The 22,600-nt window shown below is 37.7% G+C and overlaps 1 protein-coding gene across 3 annotated transcripts in view; it reads left to right on the forward strand.

The window, feature by feature from the left end:
- The window catches only part of Hace1 (HECT domain and ankyrin repeat containing E3 ubiquitin protein ligase 1), a 125,648-nt gene that overhangs the window by 82,611 nt on the left and 20,437 nt on the right, over window positions 1–22,600 (forward strand). For all 3 annotated transcript variants that reach the window (XM_021175364.3, XM_029482603.2, XM_029482604.2), the window contains exons 12-19: window positions 4,050–4,384; window positions 4,828–4,896; window positions 5,140–5,227; window positions 10,111–10,222; window positions 10,318–10,415; window positions 10,555–10,642; window positions 14,182–14,331; window positions 14,866–15,062. In XM_021175364.3, coding sequence (XP_021031023.1) covers window positions 4,050–4,384; window positions 4,828–4,896; window positions 5,140–5,227; window positions 10,111–10,222; window positions 10,318–10,415; window positions 10,555–10,642; window positions 14,182–14,331; window positions 14,866–15,062 — 1,137 coding nt within the window. The remainder of the gene's footprint in view (window positions 1–4,049; window positions 4,385–4,827; window positions 4,897–5,139; window positions 5,228–10,110; window positions 10,223–10,317; window positions 10,416–10,554; window positions 10,643–14,181; window positions 14,332–14,865; window positions 15,063–22,600) is intronic.

Genomic DNA, 22,600 nt, shown 5'->3' on the forward strand with positions numbered 1-22,600 from the left:
CCTTTTGGGTATATTTGCTTCTTTTTGTTATAGAGCTTTTAGTCGTGCTGACAAGTTGCTAGTTTATGTTCTCTCCAGTTTCTTTTTTGTGGCACTTAGAGCTATGAGTTTTCCTCTTAGCACTGCTTTCACTTTGTCCCTTGAGTTTGGGTATGTTATGCTTTCATCTGCATTAAATTCTAAAAAGCCTTTAATTTCTCTTATTTTTTTCCTTGACCAGTTATCACTGAGTAGGGCTTTTTCAGCTTCCATGTGTTTGTGGGCTTTCTGTTGTTTTTGTTGTTATTGAAGACTAGCCTTAGTCCATCGAGATCTGATAGGATACATGGGATTATTTCAATCTTCTTGTATCTGTTGAGGCCTGTTTTGTGATCCATTATATGGTCAGATGTGGAGAAGGTACCATGAGGTGCTGAGAAGAAGTTATATTCTTTTGTTTTAGGTGATATGTTCTATAGAGATCTGTTATATCCACTTGGCCCATAACTTCTGTTAGTTTCATTGTGTCTCAGTTTAGTTTCTGTTTCCATGAAATGTCCATTGCTGAGAGTGGGCTGTTGAAGTCCCCTACTATTATTGTGTGAGGTGCAGTGTGTGCTTTTAGCTTTAGTTACACTTCCTTTATGAATGTGGATGCCCTTGCATTTGGAACATAAATATTTAGAATTTAGAGTTCATCTTGGTAGATTTTTTTCTTTGATGAGTATAAAGTGTCCTTCCTTATCTTTTTTCATAACTTTTGGTTGAAAGTCGATTTTATTTGTTGTTAGAATGGCTACTACAGCCTTTTTCTTGGAGCATTTGCTTGGAAATTTTTTTTCTAGCCTTTCCTCTGAGTTAGTGTCTGTCTTTGTCACTGAAGTGTGTTTCCTGTATGCAGCAAAATGCTGGGTCCTGTTTATATATCCATTCTGTTAGTCTATGTCTTTTTATTGGGTAATCAAATCCATTGATGTTAAGAGATACTAAGGAAAAGTGATTGTTGCTTCCAGGTATTTTTGTTGTTAGAGGTGGCATTATGTTTGTGTAGGTATCTTCTTTTGGGTTTGTTGAATACTTTCTTGCTTTTTCTAGTGTTTAGTTTTTCTCTCTGTGTTGGAGTTTTCCATCTATTATCCTTTGTAGGACTGAATATGTGGAGAGATGTTATGTAAATTTGTTTTTTGTCATGGATATCTGGTTTCTCCATTTATATTAATTTAGGGTTTTGCTGGGTATAGTAGCTTGGGCTGGCATTTGTGTTCTCTTACTGTCTGTATGACATCAGGCTAGGATCTTCTCCATTTTAGAGTCTCTGTTGAGAAGTCTGATGTAATTCTGATAGGTCTGTCTTTATATGTTACTTGACCCTTTTCCCTTACTGCTTTTAGTTTTCTTTCTTTGTTTTTTTGCATTTGGTGTTTTGATTACTATGTGACGGGATGAATTTCTTTTCTGGTCAAGTCTATTTGGTGTTCTTTAGGCTTCTTGTATGTTCATGGGCATCTCTTTAGGTTAGGGACATTTTCTATAATTTTGTTGAAGATATTTACTGACCATTTAAGTTGGGAATCTTCACTCTCTCCTATACCAATATCCTTATGTTTGGTCTTCTCATTGTATTCTGAATTTCTTGGATGTTTTGGGTTAGAAGCTTTTTGCATTTTGCATTTTCTTTGACTGTTGTGTCAATGTTTTCTTTGGTATCTTTTCCCACTAAGATTCTTCTCTCTTCTCTCTTCTGCATTCTTTTGGTGATACTTGCATCTATGACTCCTGATTTCTTTCCTAGGTTTTCTTTCTCGAGTTTTCTCCCTTTGTGATTTTTTTTTAAATTGTTTCTATATTCTGGGTGGTTTTCTTTCTTCGTTTTCCCTTCTTTTTTTTTTTTTTTTTTTTTCCCAGAGCTGAGGACCGAACCCAGGGCCTAGTGCTTGCTAGGCAAGCACACTACCACTGAGCTAAATCCCCAACCCCGGGTGGTTTTCTTAAATTCCTTCATGTGTTTAGTTGTGTTTTCCTGTGATTTTTAAAGCAATTTTTGTGTTTCCTTTTTAAGAGCTTCTACTTGTTTACCTGTGTTCTCCTGTATTTCTTTAAGGGAGTTATTTTTGTTCTTCTTAAAGTCCTCTATCATCATCAGGAGATGTGATTTTTAAATCGCAATCTTGCTGTTCCCACATGCTGTGGTATCATCCAGGACTTGCTATGGTGGGAAAACTGTGTTATGATGATGCCAAGTAGCCTTGGTTTCTGTTGCTTAGGTTCTTTGGCTTGCCTCTCACCATGTGGTGTTATTTGGCTTTAGCTTGTTCTTCCTGTGTGCCTGTGAGCCTGTGATCTTAGGTGTGTCAGCACTCCTGAGGAGACCAGCTCTCTCCTGGGTGAGATTTGGGTCTGGAGGGCTACCCTGAGCTTCAGTGCGTAGATGGAGACTGGAAAGATCTTTATCCAGGCTGCTCCACTGTTCCTGTGCCCCGTGTGCTCCTGGCATGTCCCTCTTTGGACAGTTATTGGAGTGAATGTGATGATCTCACCTGTGATCTTAGGAGTGAGAGCACTCCTTGGAGACCAACTCTCCCCGGGTGGGGTTTGTGTGCAGAGGGTTGGGGGACATACTTAGCTCCGGGTGCAGATGGAGACCCTTTTGTACTCTTTGTAAAGTAATTACTATAGGTCATTTACATTTTACTATGATACTTGGTCTGTGATGATGTGGTTTAAACAATAAAATGTAATGGATAATTACCTCAGAGAAGACATTTCCCTCTTCTCAGAAGGGATATTCAGTATTCAGAAGTAAGGTTCATTTTTGTCCAGCTCTCTATTTACCTGTTAACTTAGCCCTTGAGTAGTGGATACGGGAGGATCTGGAGCTCAAAGTTGTCTTGGCTATGTGTGTAGTTGGACGCTATCTTAGGCTGGCTCAGCAGCAGTAAGAATGACTTGCTAAGATCTAGGTGTAGGTATAGAGTAGTAGAGTACATGCTTGAGGTCCTGGCTTTATTCTGGCACTGGGTGCAGGGGGTAGGGAGGGACCCACAGTATCCTTGTCTGTTTCTTTTTTTTTTTTAAGTTGGACACTTATTTTAAAATTGTATTGCTTTGTTTTTCTTACTGTGTGTTTATCTGCACGTGTGTGCGTGTTTCTGTGCCTGATGCCAAGGTATGTGTGTAGAAATCAGAAGACAGCGTTCCAAGTCCATTTTCTCCCTCATATGTGCCCTGTGCTGAAAGAATGTATGTTGTCAGCCTTGGAAGCAAATGCCTCAATTCACTGTCCTGCCAAGCCTTGAGTTAGATAATTTAGTCATTTTATTCCTTGCTTTAAAAATTCTTGGTTTTTGGTGCTAGAGAGATGATTCATCAGTTAAAAGCACTTGATCTTCTAGAAGATTCAGGTTCAATTCCTAGCACCCACATGGTAGCTTCACAGTCATCTGTAACTCCATGCCCAGGGGATCTGATGACCTCTGCTGGCTTCATTGGGCACTGGACACACATGATACACAGCGATGAATGCAGATAAAACACCCACACAGTAAAATAATAATAATAAGATAATTCTAAAAATTATTAGAGATGAATTTTGTATATAAGTATATTTTAATATATACACATCTATATTATACCCCACTTTTTACTCTCAAATTATAAGTTAAAGCACTAAACAGTTTTCTCAGATTTTTAGCAATTTTCAGGCTTTTAAATAAAAAATACTTGTGACTGAAAATTGTTGGCATCATGATAATAAATGCTAGGGCATTATAAAAGGCAATAAGTGCTTTAAAAGAACTTGTTGAAAAATGAACAATTGCTTAAAAATTTTGTTAGATTTTATTTTCTTTATAAATTATAGGAATAACACACATACTTTTTTATAAATGAATACATTTATTTTTTAATATTTGTATATTTTCATTATCTTTAAGCTTGGGAAGATAAAAATGTTTAGAATCATTTTCTTATACTATACATCTGTAAGTGAGGTTTTAGTTTTGTCCTTTTTTCTTTAAAAAATAATGTACTTTAAGAATGTTGTTTTAAAAGGCTATTTCTTTTCTTTTTAGCCTTTGGAATTGCTTTGGCACTCATTGGATGAATGGTTAGTTTTAATAGCCACAGAATTAATGAAAAACAAAGAGGATTCAACAGATATTACTTCTATCTTGCTGAAACAAAAAGGCCAGGATCAAGAGGCCCCTTCTCTTTCTGCATTTGAGCCACCAGGCCCTGGGAGCTATGAAAGCCTGCCCCCTGGTCCAGGGGACTCCAAGCCAGAGGTGCTTGCAGGGGAGCAGGAAGCCAGTGCTGACTGTCAGGACGTCATCTCTGTGACAGCCAACCGGCTGAGTGCTGTCATTCAAGCCTTCTACATGTGCTGTTCCTGCCAGATGCCTCCAGGGTAAGATAGTCCCACTTAGTTTGATTTGTCTTTGATGAGTGAAGAAAAGCTTCAATTTGTAATTTCAGAAAGACAAATATAATTTTTTTTAAAGTTTTTCTGAAAGGTTCTATTCACATTTGTCTTAGGATACTTATTGTACTAATAAAAATCTAGTAAAAGTATTTCATTTTGTAAAAGTATATATATTTATTTTTATGTAAATTGGTGAATGCTACTTCATAAAGAACTGCATTAAATTTTATAACTTTAATAGTCACTTGTTTACATATCATTTGCTAATAACAAGTTACATGTAATATTTCATTGTACAGACTCCTAAGTTGATAAGAAGGATGCATATGTAAGTTCTTCCTTTCTGTCTAGATGGCCAGTTCTATTTAGTTTACTGGATTTGTATCTCCAACTGTGTATATTCTGATTGCTTTCCCCCTCCCCCTCAGAATGACTTCACCTCGTTTCATTGAGTTTGTCTGCAAGCATGATGAAGTATTGAAATGTTTTGTGAATAGGTAAGGCTTTATGGGTGATGTAAGGGATATGGTAAGGCTTGGACTATCTTGGCAGCCTTTTCTCTATTTATACATTTTCACTTAAAGAGATAAAACTAATTCTGTACTATTCAAAATAGTAATTTGTCATTAGCAAAAGTATAGCAGGTAGAGATTAATATGTTTTTCTTCTACTTCAGTGTTATGTATCTGAATTTGCATTTTACTCAATGATAATTATTGTTTGTTTTATTTTTCTATTAGAAACCCCAAAATTATATTTGACCATTTTCACTTTCTTCTTGAATGTCCTGAATTGATGTCAAGATTCATGCATATCATAAAAGCACAGGTATAGACTTTATTCATCTTTACTGTTAGTATAGGGAAATGAAATATTTTTTAAATTATTTAATTTTTTGTAATTTTTAAAATTTTAAAATTTTGTCATTTAGAAAATACTATTTTATTATGTTTGTGTGTATGGGTATTTTGTCTGTGTACCATGTACATGGCTGGTGTCTGTATAGTCCAGAAGAGGTATCAGATCCCCTAAACTGGAGCTATAGACTGCCACATTGGTGCTGGGAACCCTGCTCCTCTTAACCTCTGAGCCATTTCTCCAGACCTTCGAAATTAATTTTTAGATTTTGAATTTTGTTGGTAATTTTACTTTAAAATTACTGCACTAAAGATGGAACTCGATGGTAGTTTAGTATGAGAAGTGAGTTTTCTTCTTTGAGGAGTGCATATTGAGTACCTACTATATACAGAGGCATGTACAGCGCTAACAGAATACATTGCCACACTTCTAAATTAGTTTAATTAGTTTTGTAAGATCTTTGAGGAAAGGATTTTCTTCCCAAATATATTTAGGAAATAGCACCTATGCCATTTAGAAATTTATAAAACACATCAGTAGTATGTTAAAGGACTCTTAAATCCTTTTGCAAAAGTAGTGATTTAACATGACAGTTCTCCAAAATGTGCTTGATTTGACAGCCTTTTTTCTTCTAGGTGTTGCCTGTGTTTCATGAAATATGTGAAGGAAAGCTTATTTTGTTCTGTATTAGTTATGTTATATGGCCACATTTTTTAACATCTTTGAACCTGTTTATTATTATTATTATTATTTAAAACTTTGTGAAACAGGGTCTCAGGCAGGCCCGCTTCCCATAACACTCATTTCTGGTCCCGTCTCTCCTCCTAAGTGCTCGGTTTATAGGCATATTTCACCCCTGATGTACGTGATGTAGGGGGTTAAACCAAGTTGTTGTGCAGGCTTAGAGCAAGCAACTCTGCCATTGAGCTACGTTCCCATGGGGCCTTGATTTTGTCACCTGAAATACAGAGTCTCTCCAGGAAGAGGAAAGTCTAAAGACTGCTCTGTATTCTCAGTATGTGAGGGTAGCTTTCTAAGCAGAAATAAAAGAGGATCTTTTTAAACAATATTTATTATTGTGAGTGTTTTTACCCGCATGTATATGTTTATATCACATGAATATAGTGTACATGGAGGCCAAAAGAGGGCATTGGATTCTCTGGAACCTGAGTTACGGACAGTTGTTACCCTCCACATGGGGACTGGGACTAGAAGAACACCCAGTCATCTTAATCACTGAGCTATTTCTTCAGACCGTCAAAGAGACTGTAACTAAATCCAGCAGGGAAGATAATAAATCTATCTATATGTTAACCATTATCATATTACTAGGTCCTTTTAAGAGGAATAATTTCTTTGGGTATGATAGTGAAGAGAGATTTCAAAAGGAAGTAGATTTTTAAGTGATTCTGAAAGGTTTGAAAAACATATGAATTTTTAATTTGAGTAAAGAGAAGGTGAACACTATAGCCACTATGATGGTGAGAGCATGAGAACAGGAAGTGTGCAACACTGTGATGGTGAGAGCTTAAGAATAGGAAGTGTGCAACACTGTAATGGTGAGAGCATGAGAATAGGAAGTGTGCAACACTGTGATGGTGAGAGCATGAGAATAGGAAGTGTGCAACACTGTGATGGTGAGAGCATGAGAATAGGAAGTGTGCAACACTGTGATGGTGAGAGCATGAGAATAGGAAGTGTGCAACACTGTGATGGTGAGAGCTTAAGAATAGGAAGTATGCAACACTGTAATGGTGAGAGCATGAGAATAGGAAGTGTGCAACACTGTGATGGTGAGAACATGAGAATAGGAAGTGTGCAACACTGATGATGAGAGCATGAGAATAGGAAGTGTGTAACATTGGTGACTGCAGCAGTAACTGTGTGGAGTGAAAAGATACAGCTCTAAAAGCTAGATTTGGGTCATATGCTATTGAGTTTGATTGACAGATCGAAGAATCTTATTTGCTTGCTAGAGTGTTAAGGAGTGACTTTGCTTCAGGAAAACAATATTAATTCTGCCAACATTTTGAAAAAAGGAAAGAAAAGAAAAAAGGAAAAGAAAAGAAAAGCAAAGCAAGCAAAGGTATCTGTAAGGTCAAACACAGATACATATACCAGTATAGCTAAAGGGCTTTGCTTCTGTATTTCAATTTTCTGAGTGACTACTTCTACATATACTTCACAAAAATTCTGCTTTCTTTTTTTTTTCATTTATTTATTTATTTATTTATTCACTTTACATCCTGATCACCGTCCCAAATCCTCCCTTTGCCCCACCTTACTTAGCTCTTCCTTATATCTCCCATCCCCTTCTTCTCTGAGAAGAGGGAGAGCCCATCCTGACACACCAAGTCATTTTGGGACCAGGTACATCTCCCAGTGAGGCGAGACAAGGTGGCCCAGTTAGGGGAACAGGATCCTCTGGCAGGCAATAGATTCAGGGACAACCTCTGTTTCAGGTGTTCAGGACCTGCATGAAGACCGAGCTTCACATTTGCTACATATGTGCGGGGTGGGGTGGGGTGGGGGCTAGGTGTAGCCCATGCTTGCTAAAGAGACTAATTTCAAAAGCTCTTCCTAATAGTATTTGTACAGAAATATAAAATCTCTCCCCTCTTAAACCACACTGGTCACCAGAAAACCACAACATGGAAGACGTTGACAGTCCTGTAGTAAAGGTACATAGCATACTATTAATTGTTACTTTCCTATTGCTGCAAGAAAATACCCTGACCGGAAGCAACTTAAGCAAGGAAGAGTCTTTGGGAGGGTTTCTGTTGCTGTGATAAAACTAACACTATGAGCACATTTACTTCCTTATTCTTCTGTCTTACTGCAACCAGATCCCATCACAGCTTCCTGTTTGATCTTCCTGTATACTGTACTCTGTTTGATTATCATGTTTACCATGGTTTTTTTGACCACGTGATCATAGTGGGGATCTGGAACGTCCCAGGTTCTTGGCCTCCTAACCAAATAATTGAAAATAAGGAGTTGTACAAATTTACAAAAGTGACAAGTTGCCTTTGATACTATCACGTGATAGTACGATTATAGGTAGTTACACCGTCGAGATGACACTGTCATGTGGACCTCATGAGCTGAGAGTGTCGAAGAGTCCCAATTGTTGTTAGGGATTTCCCCTTCCTTTTATGGAGTTTGGTTGATTAATACTTTAGAACATATAATCACTTTTTCACATGTCCCTTCCCAGAATGTATCTGACTTTAATCATAAGCATGTCCAATTATACATTGGCATAAGATAGTAAATAGGTGATTCTCCTGAAAATTTTACTTGAGGAAACAGTTACTGCTCTTGAACTTAAAACCAATTTAGGCACCAAATCTGTCCTTGTCTTCTTTGTACTGGATATATTAGGAATGAACGTGAATACATGAGTTTGTACTGCTGTTCAGAGATGGAATTGCATAGAGCTCAATACAGGTGGGGATTTTGAACTGTTTTTGAGGTTTCTTGGTACATTGCTTTGAGGGGTGTGTGTGTGAGTGTGTGTGTGTGTGTGTGTGTGTGTAGGTGTGTGTGTGCGCACACATACAGATTGTGTGCAAATGAAGAAATAGGAGACTGTCAAGTGCAATTTTAGAAGGGGTATCTGTACACAGGCAGAATAGAGTAGAACAGAGTAGGGTTCTAGTCTGAAGTATCACCTACACCTGACTGTCTCAGTTCCTGTACCTTGTATGTGGAAGTTAGTATCCTTCATTTTGTGCTCCGGGGCATTCACAATCATTCCTCCTTCAACATGTTAGGGATACAGCTCGTTATGCCGGTATCTTTGCAGCATCTTCCAGAGGGACCCAGTTTCACTTTTTGTGCTTTTCTCCTTGTCTCCCTTTAATTGCTTTGCCTGCTTTCTTGCCTCCTGAGCTGGAAACTTAGAGTCATAGTTCAACCTGTGGTCCTGCAAAGCCTTTGTTCCCATCCTTTGTGTAGTTTCTTTGTCGTTAGTGCATTTGAGTTTCACTGTTGAGAATTTAGCATTGTATACATAGTGTGTTATTCTGGATTACCTCAACTTTTTAACTATGTAAAGCAATTTTCATCTGAAATTAAGATTTATACAATTCTTATATACTCAATAACCTGCAATATTTGCATATAATGATATCTTCAATATTAGCTTCTAAACAATCATAAAAATTAGAGATTATTTGAGTTTGCTTTCCCTTGCAGATAAGTAAAATATAGAGCTTTCCTCAAGAGTTCTTAATTTTCAATTTTTAAGGTAAAGGAAGGGAAGGCTGAAGGATAACATTTTGTCTGTTTATTGTCTAAATTCCTGAGAAAAGAGTAAGAATGAGCTATACATAAAAGATTAGTTTAAAAATATTTTATTTTTAGTAATGTGTATACGTGAGTGTGTATGTGTTGTTATGCACATGTGGTTATAGGCTCCTGTGAAGCCAAAAGAGGACATTGAATCCCTTGGAGCTGGAGTGGCAGGTGTTTGTAAGCTGCCCGATATGGGTGCTGGGACCTAACTCAGGTCCTCTGCAAGAGCTATGTTCTTAACTACTGGGCTGTTTTTCAAGCTCAAAGCTTACTTTTTGAAAAATTAAATGATATAGTCAGTATAATTTTTCTGGGTATGGAAATGTATTCATATAAACATTAGATTTAAAAGAAATTGAATATTTTGTTATATATCGGATATTAAGTTTTTTTTATATAATGTGTCAGCTTTTGTTAAAAACAGGAATTATAAATACATTAGTTAAAGTACTTTCATTAAGATTACTTATTTGTAAATGTTTATTGAAAAGTTAGCACATGAATGATTGTGGTTTAAATACTGATACCATTTTTACTGTCGTTTTTTGGGGTAGCCATTTAAAGATCGCTGTGAATGGTTCTATGAACATTTGCACTCAGGACAGCCGGACTCAGACATGGTACACAGACCAGTGAATGAAAACGATATCCTCCTGGTTCACAGAGGTATGTGTCACAGAGACACTGATAGGTGGATAAGCCGCTAAGTGTTGTTGTTTTAAGTTATAATATATTAAAATTAACCAGTACTACATATTTAGATTCTATTTTTAGGAGTAGCTGTGAAATTGTATCAAAAGCAAACTGTGCAAAGCTAAAGCAGGGGATTGCTGTTCGATTTCATGGAGAAGAAGGCATGGTGGGTATATAAATATAACTCACTTTAAAAGTTGAATGTTTACCTGAGTGTATCACTTAAATTTTGTTATTACTTAAAATAAAAAAGACCAAATATAGTTTATTTCTGTTGTTGCTAAATTTTGTTTTCTTCAATTCAGGGTCAAGGTGTTGTGCGAGAGTGGTTTGATATTCTGTCTAATGAGATAGTCAATCCTGATTATGCACTGTTCACCCAGTCAGCAGATGGTAAGTTGTGTCGTCTGGAGCTTGTCTGTGGCTGTCATAATCCTCAAACTGTAGCAGAGAATTTGATCTTTGTTTCTTTGAATAGCCCTGATGTCTAGGTGGGTGTTCCCTTGTCACAGGAGAAAACTGAAGCCAGAGTGTGGTACTCATTCACATTGCTTTCTTCTGATCATTCGGTTTTCAAATGCTTGTCTCAGGGCCTGAAAAGTTCTCTTGAGAACCTTAATATCTATTCACTTTCAGGATTGTTTGTTTCTGTCTTTGACTGCCCTCCTGTATTATTATTTTTCTCTAACATTTTCTTTTATAAAATGGCAGTAGATGGACTTTAAATAGATCTTTATTTGGAAACAGAATTTTGCTAACCCTATTTGCATTTCTGTTGTAAAATCATGAAAATCAAAGTCTATCTTGAAAATCAAAGTCTATCAATTGTGATGTCCTTCTTACTGGCTTTATTTTTAGTCCTTTTAGGAGATCAGACTTGGGGAACAGAGAAGCATGTACATAACCCTGTAATATGATGACCCTTGTGGAAATGGTTCTTAACAGACTATATAAAGATAGGATTTGATATTGTAAACTAAATACTAGTGGTTTCAACTCATTTTGGGAGGTGTATTTGAGAATTATCTAACTTAATAACACATATTTGAAGTGAAGATGGGGTTGAAAAATACTATTTCCCCAGTGTTTGAAAGAAGAGATTATCTTTGTAATTACAACTTTTGACAGCTGCAACTAACGAGCAGCACATGGCCATGTAAGGAAGGTGAAGGGAGGCATGAGTGGGGAGGCACAGGCTGTGGGCGTGCAACTGTGCACAGTGTCTCTGGCACACATGCAGTAATTGAAGTTACTCGGGGATGTGTGACTGCCTGGTTCAACCCTGTAACCTTTGATCATTTTCTGTGAGGCAAATTTGGTGTTTGTGATTTTTATGACAAGCTTAATAAAACACCAAGCTTAATTACATAGACATATTTTTTTAAAGCTAGATCCAGTGTATTTTAGTCTTCTTTTCTTTATAGTTCCTTATTCTGAGTCAGTTTAGTTGCATATGTGGAGCCCTTAGGTGTACTTCCTAATGGTGAGGGTGACAGCTGTATGTGGACTCACACACTAAGGTGTTGATTTGTTATTTCTGTAGTTGATGTGAGTTTTCTTGGCGGTGTCGAGGCAGAGGGTCATCATAGTATTAGTAACTTAAAACTCAGGGAAATAGTCCCTGTTGTAGGCTTGATTGTCATGAAGGGATTAAATTCAGGATTTAAGAATTCATGATGTGGGGAATGTTAGATAAACCCAATATTTTATAGTATTGTAAGATTATTTTCTTGTCAGATTAAGATCAATATACAATGCAGTTTAGTGGTTAAGAGTTTGGCTTTTGCAATGATGGCAGGTGTGAATCCTGGCTCTGGACTTTTCTTTCTGTGAATATTGGGACAGGAACTTAACCTTTTTGAGCTTCAGATTTCTCACTTAATAATGATGATAATCTGTGATTTAGAATAAGAATTTCGTTAGTTGATACATGAACACAGCTCAGCCCCTGGCACATGGAAAATGTGAAGTAAATTTTAGATGTTCTTACTTTTATTTTCAGAATATTTTCCAATGTAGTAGGATTTCCCTCCTGAAATGATATTCACTATTTCTTGAAACATTTTAATAAACATATTTTACTTGAAAAATAACCAGTTTTTAATTTTTTACAGTATTAAAAATTATTTTTAATACTGTTTGTGTTTATGTATGTGGGTATGTTCATGCGAGTGGAGATGATTATGGAGGCCAGATGCATTGGATTCCCTGGAAGCTGGAGTTAGCAGACATGAGTGCTAGAAACTGAACTCTGATCAGCTGGCAAAGCAGGAAGTGCACCTTGCCACTGCGTTTCGCTCCAGGCCCAGTTAAATGGTTTTTAATACTAGAACTTAAGCTAGCTAAGTCCACATAAACTTTTATTATTTTAAGTAGTTTTTGAATAAAATTACTTTGCTGAAGAATTTTGCCTATGTGCTAGTTTTAATTTTTTAAATCTATTCTTTTTAAGAACCAGCATTCTCAGGAACCCAGTAGATAGTGGAGGAATATACAGAACTGGGAGAAGAAAGTAGAGTCCCCAAAATCTTTGCTGGCTCATCTATAGTCCAAGTATTATCACATACGTAGGTAAAAGTATGGCTACACTCACACTAACTTTTGGAATTACGGTTATGTTTGTCTTTGAAGTCTTTTTGGCTGTCAACATCTCCTCTTGCCTTGCAATAGGGAATCATTACTAGAGGCACTTTAGAGTGACTGGTGTGTTTCACATGTCTATTTACATCATTCAATCACAAACAAGTTTCCAAATCTGTTCCTTCGCACCTAAGTAAACAGCAGTTTAATCCAGCGTTGCACTAGCAAATCAAAAGCCTATGAAAATGCAAGTATTCGAGGTGTCTAGACACTCATTTTCTAATACCTGCCCAATTTTCTTTGGTGCTGTTTTATTAATTTTATCAGTTTGTCTTTGTTTAAGCCTTGTTTTTCGAATAGTAGTGTAAAGCACAAACTCAATGTATATTCTACTCTATGAACAAATGAATTTGTAATTCACGTCAATGGCCAGAAAAAGTATTGAAGGGGAGATAAAGTCAAGGTGTGGCTTTAGATTTCACTATTTTGCTAGGTTTTTTGGAAGTTAGTGTGTCATTTTGTTTTTCTCCTCCTCCTCCTCTTCTTCTTTGGTAAAATATAAAATTCACCACTGAAGACATTTGAAAGTAGATCGTTTGTTAGCATTAAGTACTTCTGCTATGCTATGCAGTCATCACCAAGTCTAATTCTGGGGCTGTCCCATCACCCTGAGGAGAAACTCTGTACCTTTGACTCAGCTTCCTCTATCACTAATTTATTGTGCCTCTATTCTAAATTTGTCTATTTCATATAGTTCATAAAGATGGACTGTATCACGCTACTACATAGGTTTGAGTGATCATGGTTGCTGTTGTTACTTTCACATCATTGGTAGTTGTTTAAACTTGATTATTTGCATTTTGAAAGAGTAGGATGAGTTAGGTGGGCAGAGTTCCCAGTCATTAATTAGTATTAATAGGCATCACATTCAGTTATCACATTACTTAAGAATGGTTATTTTCATAGTTTGTATATCTTAATATGCAACATCTAGTGAGTACTGGGCATGTACAGATGAATGAAGCAGTGTCTGACAGATTTATAGCTGAGTAGTTACTGCCACAGTTCCTAGAAAAATGTTTGCATATGTGTATGATCTTTTATTGTATTTACCAGGGTCTCTTTGGTGTCAGTCAGAAGTATTTTATAACTTCCTCTCAAGTGTGAACTGATGATCATCTTTTATACTTCCAATTCTACTGTCTTTCTGTAGATTATGCAAAGAACTGCATGCTGTAGTCTGCATAGTGTAACTGTAGCCATGCTGAGTGAGTTACACGTGAATAAAGTTACCTGCATTGGAATGTTCTTTTCTGCATATAGATCTTACTGTCCTCTATTTATTTCAATAGGAACAACTTTTCAGCCCAACAGCAACTCCTATGTCAATCCTGATCACTTGAACTATTTCCGGTTTGCTGGACAGATCTTGGGGCTAGCTTTGAACCACAGGCAGTTGGTCAATATTTACTTCACACGGTCATTCTACAAGCACATTCTCGGTATGGATGTACCCTCACTTCTAAAGACATTTACATTGCTTTCCTTGCAGCTTTTAGAGAGAATGGATTGGATAAGTGCCAATTTTACCATTTCTGTTGAAAGAATTAGTGCTCTGATAAGAGACCATCTGTGTTCCTAAGGTATCTGGGGGCTAGAGGGAGAGAAAAATGCTCTACCCTTTTTTAAAATCACTTTTTTTTTTGCATTTCCATTTTAGTGTGTATGTGTTTATACAAAGCATCCATTTTTTTATGCATATACCTAAAGTAATTGGTAATTCTGAAGCTTATAACAGCTTCCTAAATAGCTGTTTCAAAGAAAGACAGCATTGTAAAGATGAAGAAGGAACAGCAGCTTAATTTAATGGACTTCTAAATTTAGAAGTTAGCATCCATTTTAAACATGCTGCAAATTTGATTATATTTTGTGGTTTTTCAGAGTATCTGTAGAGGGCAGCATTTCACCATTAAATCAGTAAAGGGAAGTCAGAAGTGCCTATATTGTAACTGCTGTCTTTTCAATTTTCTTTTTAGGTATTCCTGTAAATTACCAAGATGTAGCATCTATTGATCCAGAATATGCCAAAAATTTGCAATGGATTTTAGATAACGATATTAGTGACTTGGGTCTAGAACTGACTTTTTCTGTAGAGACTGATGTATTTGGAGCTATGGAAGAGGTGCCTTTAAAGCCTGGGGGTGGAAGTATTCTTGTGACACAGAATAACAAAGTAAGTATCCAGATTTTTGCCTTAGTCATTCTTCATAATGGCCCTGATGCCAGTTTCTCTAAATTATTCCAGCATTTGCTAGAAAAACTTACTTTGTCATTTGCAAGGAGATGAAAGTACTTAAGTTAAGCAAACTAGCATATTTAAGACTTGAGTTAGAAAGAATCATTTTAGTTTAATACTGTGATGTGTTGGTTATTCGCGTAATTTAGACTACTGTTTAGCTGACTGTATTAGTTAAGCATTTGCATTTTGAAAAAGTTGATTGGAAATGTATACTAAGTGATGATAATATTAATATTGTATATTTTATATACAATTGTATATTTTATATACATATTGTATATTTTAAAAGTTAGATATTCAAAATTTTTTTATTTGTATGTATGTGATATCTGCATGTATGTGAGCAGGCGTGTCTCCAGTGTGGATGCACGTGGAAGCCAGGTATTGACAATGGGTTATTTTTCTCAGTTGTTTCTTGACTTTTATGGGTGGGGGCATTTTGGCAGTATTTATTGACACTTAGTGTGACTACATACTTTAGTGTGACAGTTGTCTTAGAAACTTATCCTCTGGGGACACGTGTGTAGGTGCAGGTGTATGTAAAAGTTCTCCACAGAAGTGGGTGTGGTCTGAGAAGCAGGTTATATACTGCAGTTGCTGTGTGACATACCTCTAGAGCCTGCTTTCTACAATACCTTGCTAAGTGAGAGAGTGAGTGGCCAGGGAACATGTGAAGTGAGTGCAAAGCTCTGTGGAGGTGCATTTACTCGATCATATTTGCAGACACCTACAGACAGGCCCGCAGTGACACAGGGAAGATCTTCAAAGAGATCCTTCCTGTGTCTCTTGAGTCATTGACTCAATACTGGTTTTGCTTGTTCTGCCTTATTTTTCCATGAGAGACAGTATCTCTCATGAACATCATCATTTTGTTCTATACTCCCTGGCCAGTGATTCCCCGGGAGTCATCTATGTCTGTCACCTCAAAGGCTGGGGTTACAGAGGCACACCTCTGTTCTTGCCTTTCACGTGGGTTCCAGAGATCTGAAGCTGATGTATCAAACACTTCACTCCCTGAATCATCTTCTCTGCACCAGGTTAAAGAGTTTTAACACAGAAAAGAATCTCAGTGTTAAAACTTTGTATGTGCTTTTATGTTCCAGTAAATCCTACCTCTTGATTTCATATGTATATAATATACACATATATGACATGTTTTTATTATTATATGTTATCTATTTGTTTAAAGTTGACTTAAAAATAATGACACTTAATATTTTACATTGCTGTACATATTAAAAATGTTGCAGACTGTAGATTTATTAAAATGTGTAATATTTGTAAAAGGCTCAAAGACATGGTCACATTTTTAAAAAGTACCTTTATTCTTTGAGAATTTCATATTGTATATTTTGATCATATTTTCTCACTCTATTCCTTCCAGATCCACTCCTACCTTCCTCCCCTTCATCAGTTTTGTGCCCCCTTTTGTTTTTTAAATAGTTCACTAAGATCAATTTTGCCATCTATTTAGTCCTTTACTTCAGGGTGTAGGGCCATCTAGTGGAGTGCGGCCCACCCATCAGGAACCGTATCCTTACAGAAGACTGATTGCTCCCACCTCACTCCCAGCCCCCAAAGCCATCAAGCTACAATAGCTTCTTAGTAGGGTGGTGGCTCATAAGCCCCTTTTCATCTGTACTAGAACATTGGTTGGCTTGGTCTTGTATAGGTCTTCTGCAGGCAGATACAACTGCTGTGAATTCATGAGTATAGTGGTCCTGTCATGTCCTTAAGAAATGGGTTCTCAAAAAACCAAAAAAAAAAAAAAAAAGAAATGGGTTCAATTTGATTATACCTGTCCTATGGCTCTTACAATCTTTCTGCCTCCTGTGATTCTGCACCTTAGGAAGGGGTGTGATGTAGATGTCCCATTTATGGCTGAGCACTCCACTTCCACTAGCTGAGCACCTTCACCAGTTATGAAGTTCTGTGTTAATCACCAGCCACTAAACAAAGACTTCTCTGATGAGGCGTCAGAGCTGCACTAGTCTATGGGTAGAGAGTGATGTGGAAGATGGAGGAAAGTTTGATACTGTACCCATTTAGCAAAATAATGTAATAGGTTCATTCGTGGGGCCTGTGAGCTCCCCAGTGTTGGACTCTTTGCCAGATTTACAGAAACCAGGCGTGTGTTTCCTTCTGTGAAGTGGACATTAATTACAAGCAGAAACTGGTTGGTTGCCCCCATGACATCTGTCCTAGTATTGCACCTGTGAGCAGATCTTGTCATGCTGGTATTACTATAGTTTGCAGCAAGGTTCACAGTTGAGAAACACTGAATGACTCTTGTCCCCCAGGAACACCTTCTACTTAGTACCTTCTAGTTTTGTAAAAGCAAGAGGGAGTCAGCATGAACTTGATTTTGCTGTGTCCTGTGATCAGTGTGTATAGCATCTTCAGCTAGGGCCTTAGGTAAAACCAAGAGCAATTACTATAGCCTGTATTGAAAACAGGTCTCAAGGGCATATTTGACCATAACTTGAAGGGAAGTATCCAGTTCCTTGCATTGAACTCTTTATTTGTCAATCATGGTCACATTTTAAAACTTATTGTCTTCAGTATTCTACAATAGAGAACTGTTGTTAACATTTTTGCTAAGTGAAGATCATTCAAAATGATTTTGGGGGGGGGATTGTAGTCTAAAAAGTATGTCTTAGTTTCACATAATTATGAATTGAAGACTCTAAGCTTTATGTATTTTACTTACATAGAAAGATCATGTTCAGTTATAGGCAATAGAATGGGGAGCTCAGGTTGTACTTATTTTTATCTTTCATGTGGATTTATATACAAAGGACATGGATGCCTAAAGAATGAGTGGTGTTCAGAGTGTGATGCCATGAACATGGTGGCTGCAGTCAGCCAACTCTGGGACATGGTGGGCGATTGGGTAACTCTGGTCAGTGCCGGGTGAGAGAAGCAGCTGTTCGTAGTGCTCGTACCCACGATTCAAGGCAGCTGGCCATTAGGTCAAGTGAATGCCATAGCCATGGCTTACCACTCAGGATATGGAGCTCACGGACCCCGGCCCCACCAGGGCTTTCATCATGTATGTGCTGCTGGCTGGGATGACTCTGGACATTAGAAAAGGTTCTGATGTGGCTGTTAAGGGAGGTGTGGCCCTGCTTCTGGGCCTGTACCTGGCCACTGTAGGCAGTGAACTGAGTACCTTCCACCTCTTGACCTACGGTGGTAACAAGTGGGCAGGGATGATCCTCAGTGTACTCCCAGGGCTGCTCTTCAGCTTTGATGGCTATTCTGTGGCCCTGGCCTGGACACCACCTGTGCTATGTACTTCATTGTGCATTCTTTGCTGACTACAGCCTTGGACCCTGGTAGTGTGGGATGGGGGCAGTCCTCAGCAACATCTTCCGTTCTACCTGACCCTGGGAACAGCCACTTTCCAGCCCCTCCTCATATACTGGCTGACCTTCTATTTGGTCTGGTGACCCTGGTCACTGACCCGGGTGGCACTGATTTTTCCATATATTGACGATTTGGTTTCCTTGGTGGGTGGGTAGGTGGGGAATGAATGGCAAACTGGTACCAAAGTCTAAGCCTCCTAAGTTCAGATTCAGTGGCCTTCATCCTATGTGCAACAGTAATGATATTGAAGAAGAATTTTAATTTTTAAAAATATAATGAGTCAAGTCCTGTTAATCTATAAATCGAATTAGTAAAGAAATGAAAATAATAAACTACTTGTATTTTTAAATCTATATGAGCTTAATGATTTAAAATATTAAATTTGCCATTATTATTGCTTATGTGATGTGTGTGTAGGAATGTGTACCTTCCATGGTGCATCTGTGGAGGTCAGAGGACAACTTTGTGGAGTTGGTTCTCTCCTTACACTCTGTGTGGTTCTCAGGGATGTCTGGTTTGTGCTGCAAGTGCCTTTGCCCTCTGAGCCCTCTGAATTGTAGGCTTGTCCACCTCACATCACATTAGTGCTTTAGTTCATACTGAAGGCCTACACTCAGTAGTACTGAAACAGAGCCTTTGCTAAACGGGTGAGGACATTTCAACAGAACCTGCAAGCATTAACCATAGCTCTTAAATACGGACACTGCACCTGCTGAGTAGGTCCACCGCTCCTTTCAGATACATGTAATGTGACAAAGTAGAAAGATCCTTTCATGCAGCTCTATGCTCTTCAGCTCTGGGAATGTGAGCATCTTCTAGTAGCCCCTTCCACTCACACATGAGTTTTATTTAGAGTTCGAAAATATTTATTTTATTATTTTGCATTTATGTCTTTTGTTCAAAGTGATACATTAAGTGATAATATGTTCATGTTGAGGGGGACATTCATTGGGAATGTGAATCTTATCCAAGGTTGGAATACTGTGGTAATAAGTACCTCAAAACAATTTAACTAGTTATTTGGTTGCTTATAGAATTTTAGCAAAATGGTACCAAAGTCTAAGCCTTTGTGATTAGGATTGGGAATGGCTGTTAATAACATAGATCAATCATTAGTATTAGTATAATCCTTTTTTTTTTTGAGATAGTGTCTTTTCTTTTTTGTTGCTGTGAAGAGATTCCATGGTCAAGGCAATTTATTAAAGAAAGCATTTAATTAATGGCTTGCTTTTAATTTCAGAGGGTTAGAGTCTGTGCATCATTGCAGGGGTGATGGCATCAGGCAGAAAGCAGGTACAAGAGTAGTAACTTAGAGCTTGCAGCGTGATGTGCAGTTGGTGTGTGTGTGTGTGTGTGTGTGTCTGTGTCTGTCTGTCTGTCTGTCTGTCTGTCTGTCAGTCTGTCTGTACTGGGGATAGCTTGGGCTTTTGAAACCTCAAGGCCTATCCCTGGTAACATACTTCCTCCAACAGGCCATACCTCTTCATTTGTCCTAAATAGTTTTAGCAACTGCAGACTAAACATTAAAATATAAGAGCCTATGAGGGCAATTCTCATTCAAATCGATTTTCTGGCGTATTATAGGCTAGTCTTCAACTAACCGTGATAGTCCTGCCTTCCCTCTTTTCTGTGTTAGCATTACAGGTGTGTGATGTCACACTTGGCTGATATGTAAAATCTTTAAGGTATCTTCTTAAAGGAGTCATTTGCCTTAAAATTGATACTAGCATTCACAAAGCAAAGATTGGAAGCTCATGACTTCCAGCTGGAATGTTAGTGTGCAGCAGTAGTGGGTGTTTGAAGTAATAGTTGTCAAGAAATGTTGATTTTTATTATTTATTCTGTTTGAAGATTTACTCCTTATAAAGAGATAAGGAAACATTTAAAAACAGTTTGGAATTTTTCTATTAATGCAGTTTCTGTCAGAGCAATTCAAAGTTTGTAATGCTAGAATTTTATTCTACTGAAAAATAGATACTCAAATACTTTTGACATTAGTGTGAAAATTGGCATATGAAGGAGCTGATATTTACAAATTAGCATCTGGTAATTATGGTCTGGATACTGAAATTAATGTGGAAAACCATAGTAGAACGAAAAGAAGAAACTGTGAGGAAAGAATGGTATAACTACGAGAACCAAGTTAAACACTGAATGTGTGGGGCTAGTGCTCTTCTGATACCTCTGGAATCCAGCTAAGTAGGCAGAGTCCAATTGAGCAGTGCAGAATAGTTTCATGTCTCTCATTAAGATTTTTATTGCGTACATGTGTATGTATGTATGGATATTGTCTATGTACATGCATATGTGTAGGGTATGTGTGCATGGGAGCCTTAGTTCCTGGAGACAGCATCTCTTACTGAACAGGAGCTGGCCCTAGTGATCCTTTTTGGTTACAGGGCCAGCTTTTCACTAGTGTGATGGGATCAGGTTCTCATATTTGCATAGCAAACCCTGTTACCCACTGAGCCACTACTTCCATGGTGTGAATGCTTTGTAATTTGATATGGTTTCAAACAGTAGTTATCAAATAATACTTTTAAGATTACAAAATCAAAACCTTAACAAGAAAGTAATTCTTGCTTAGGAACGATAGGATGTTATATAGCATCTTAATCATATTTTCCTCTTTTATTAAAAAAGATTCCTTTTTTATATATTATATTATGATTATAGCTTTCCCTCCCTCTACTCCTCCCATTTCCTTCCCACGTCCCCTCCCTTGCTGATCCACTCCTTTTCTGTCTCCACATTAGAAAAGAACAGGATTCTCAGAGGTAGCAACAAAACATACCAAATAAAATACAATAAAACAAAACAAATGCCATCACATCAAATTTAGACAAGGCAAACCAACAAAAGGAAAAGAGCCCCAAGGCAGGCACAAGAATCAGAGACCCACTCATTCACACTCCCAGGTGGCCTGTAAAAATCTAAACTGAAAGCTATTGTATATGTGCAGAGGACCTGGGGCAGACCCATGCAGGCCTAGTTCTTGCTGCTTCAGTCTCTGTGAGCTCACATGAGCTTTGTCCAGTTCATTTAGAGGACCTTGTTCTCTTGCCTTCTCCTCTGGCTCTCACACTCTTTCAGCTTCCTCTTTCTCAGGGTTCCCTGTATCTTAAGCATATTAGTGGTATAAATAGTAAACGAGTCTGGAACATGGTAATGCTTTCAGTGAACAGTTTGGGTGAGAGTAGACATGAACTAAGCGATGACTGGATGCTAGTAATGAATTGACACTTCTGCTGTTGTCACTGGCCGGTGTTAGGTAGGTATGTATGTGTAGGTCAAATCCTGGAGATTTAGAATTTATTACTGTTTGATTGTTAAATGTTAAATAATGGCCTGATGAGTTCCTGAATAATACCTTTGAGTGTTCCTGTGTAATACTTTGAGTAGTGGGCAAGTAGTGGCTCTTTTCCTTGTGCCAGGTTATAGAAGTTGCCAAATGTGCTCTAGGAGGATCATGAAGAACCAGTCTACTCTTGACACTTCTGTAGCCTCAGAGTTATGGAAAATTCAGAGTATTCAGTCTTGTATTAACATACTGGCTCCGTGCCTTTGAAAGAAAGTATCAGATTAGTGCCAGAAAAACAGAAGGAAACTAAAGCAAACAGGTTTGCTTCCTGTTACTGAGGTAAAAACTAAAAGAAACTTGGAGACGAAAGGTTTATTTTCCTCACAGGCCATCATTGAGGGAAATCAGACAGGAGCTTGAGGCAGAAGCTGATGCAGATCACAGAGGAATACTGCCTACTGGCTTGCTCAGTCTGCTTCTTATAAACCTTAAGTCAGTGTTCCCAGAGGTGGTACCGCTCAAGCCTCACAGACATCCTATTGGCCAGTCTGAGGGCAGTGTTTTCTCAGTCAGCTTCCCTCTTCCCAGGTGACTTGCTTATGTCAGGCTGACAGAAACCTAACCACTGTTAGAGCAGGCTTGCTTTATTTTGTGTGTAGTGAAATCATTTCTGATTGTTGAGAAGTATATGTAGTATTTGCACCATAATTTTAAACAAAAAAAAAAAATCTGACTTAGAAGCATTTATTTAAGGAACACATAAATGACCTAACTTCTGATACTTTGTGTGCACATATGATAA

Source organism: Mus caroli, unplaced genomic scaffold, assembly GCF_978045245.1.
Source record: "Mus caroli unplaced genomic scaffold, Mus_caroli_1 scaffold_9, whole genome shotgun sequence".
NCBI lineage: Eukaryota > Metazoa > Chordata > Mammalia > Rodentia > Muridae > Mus > Mus caroli.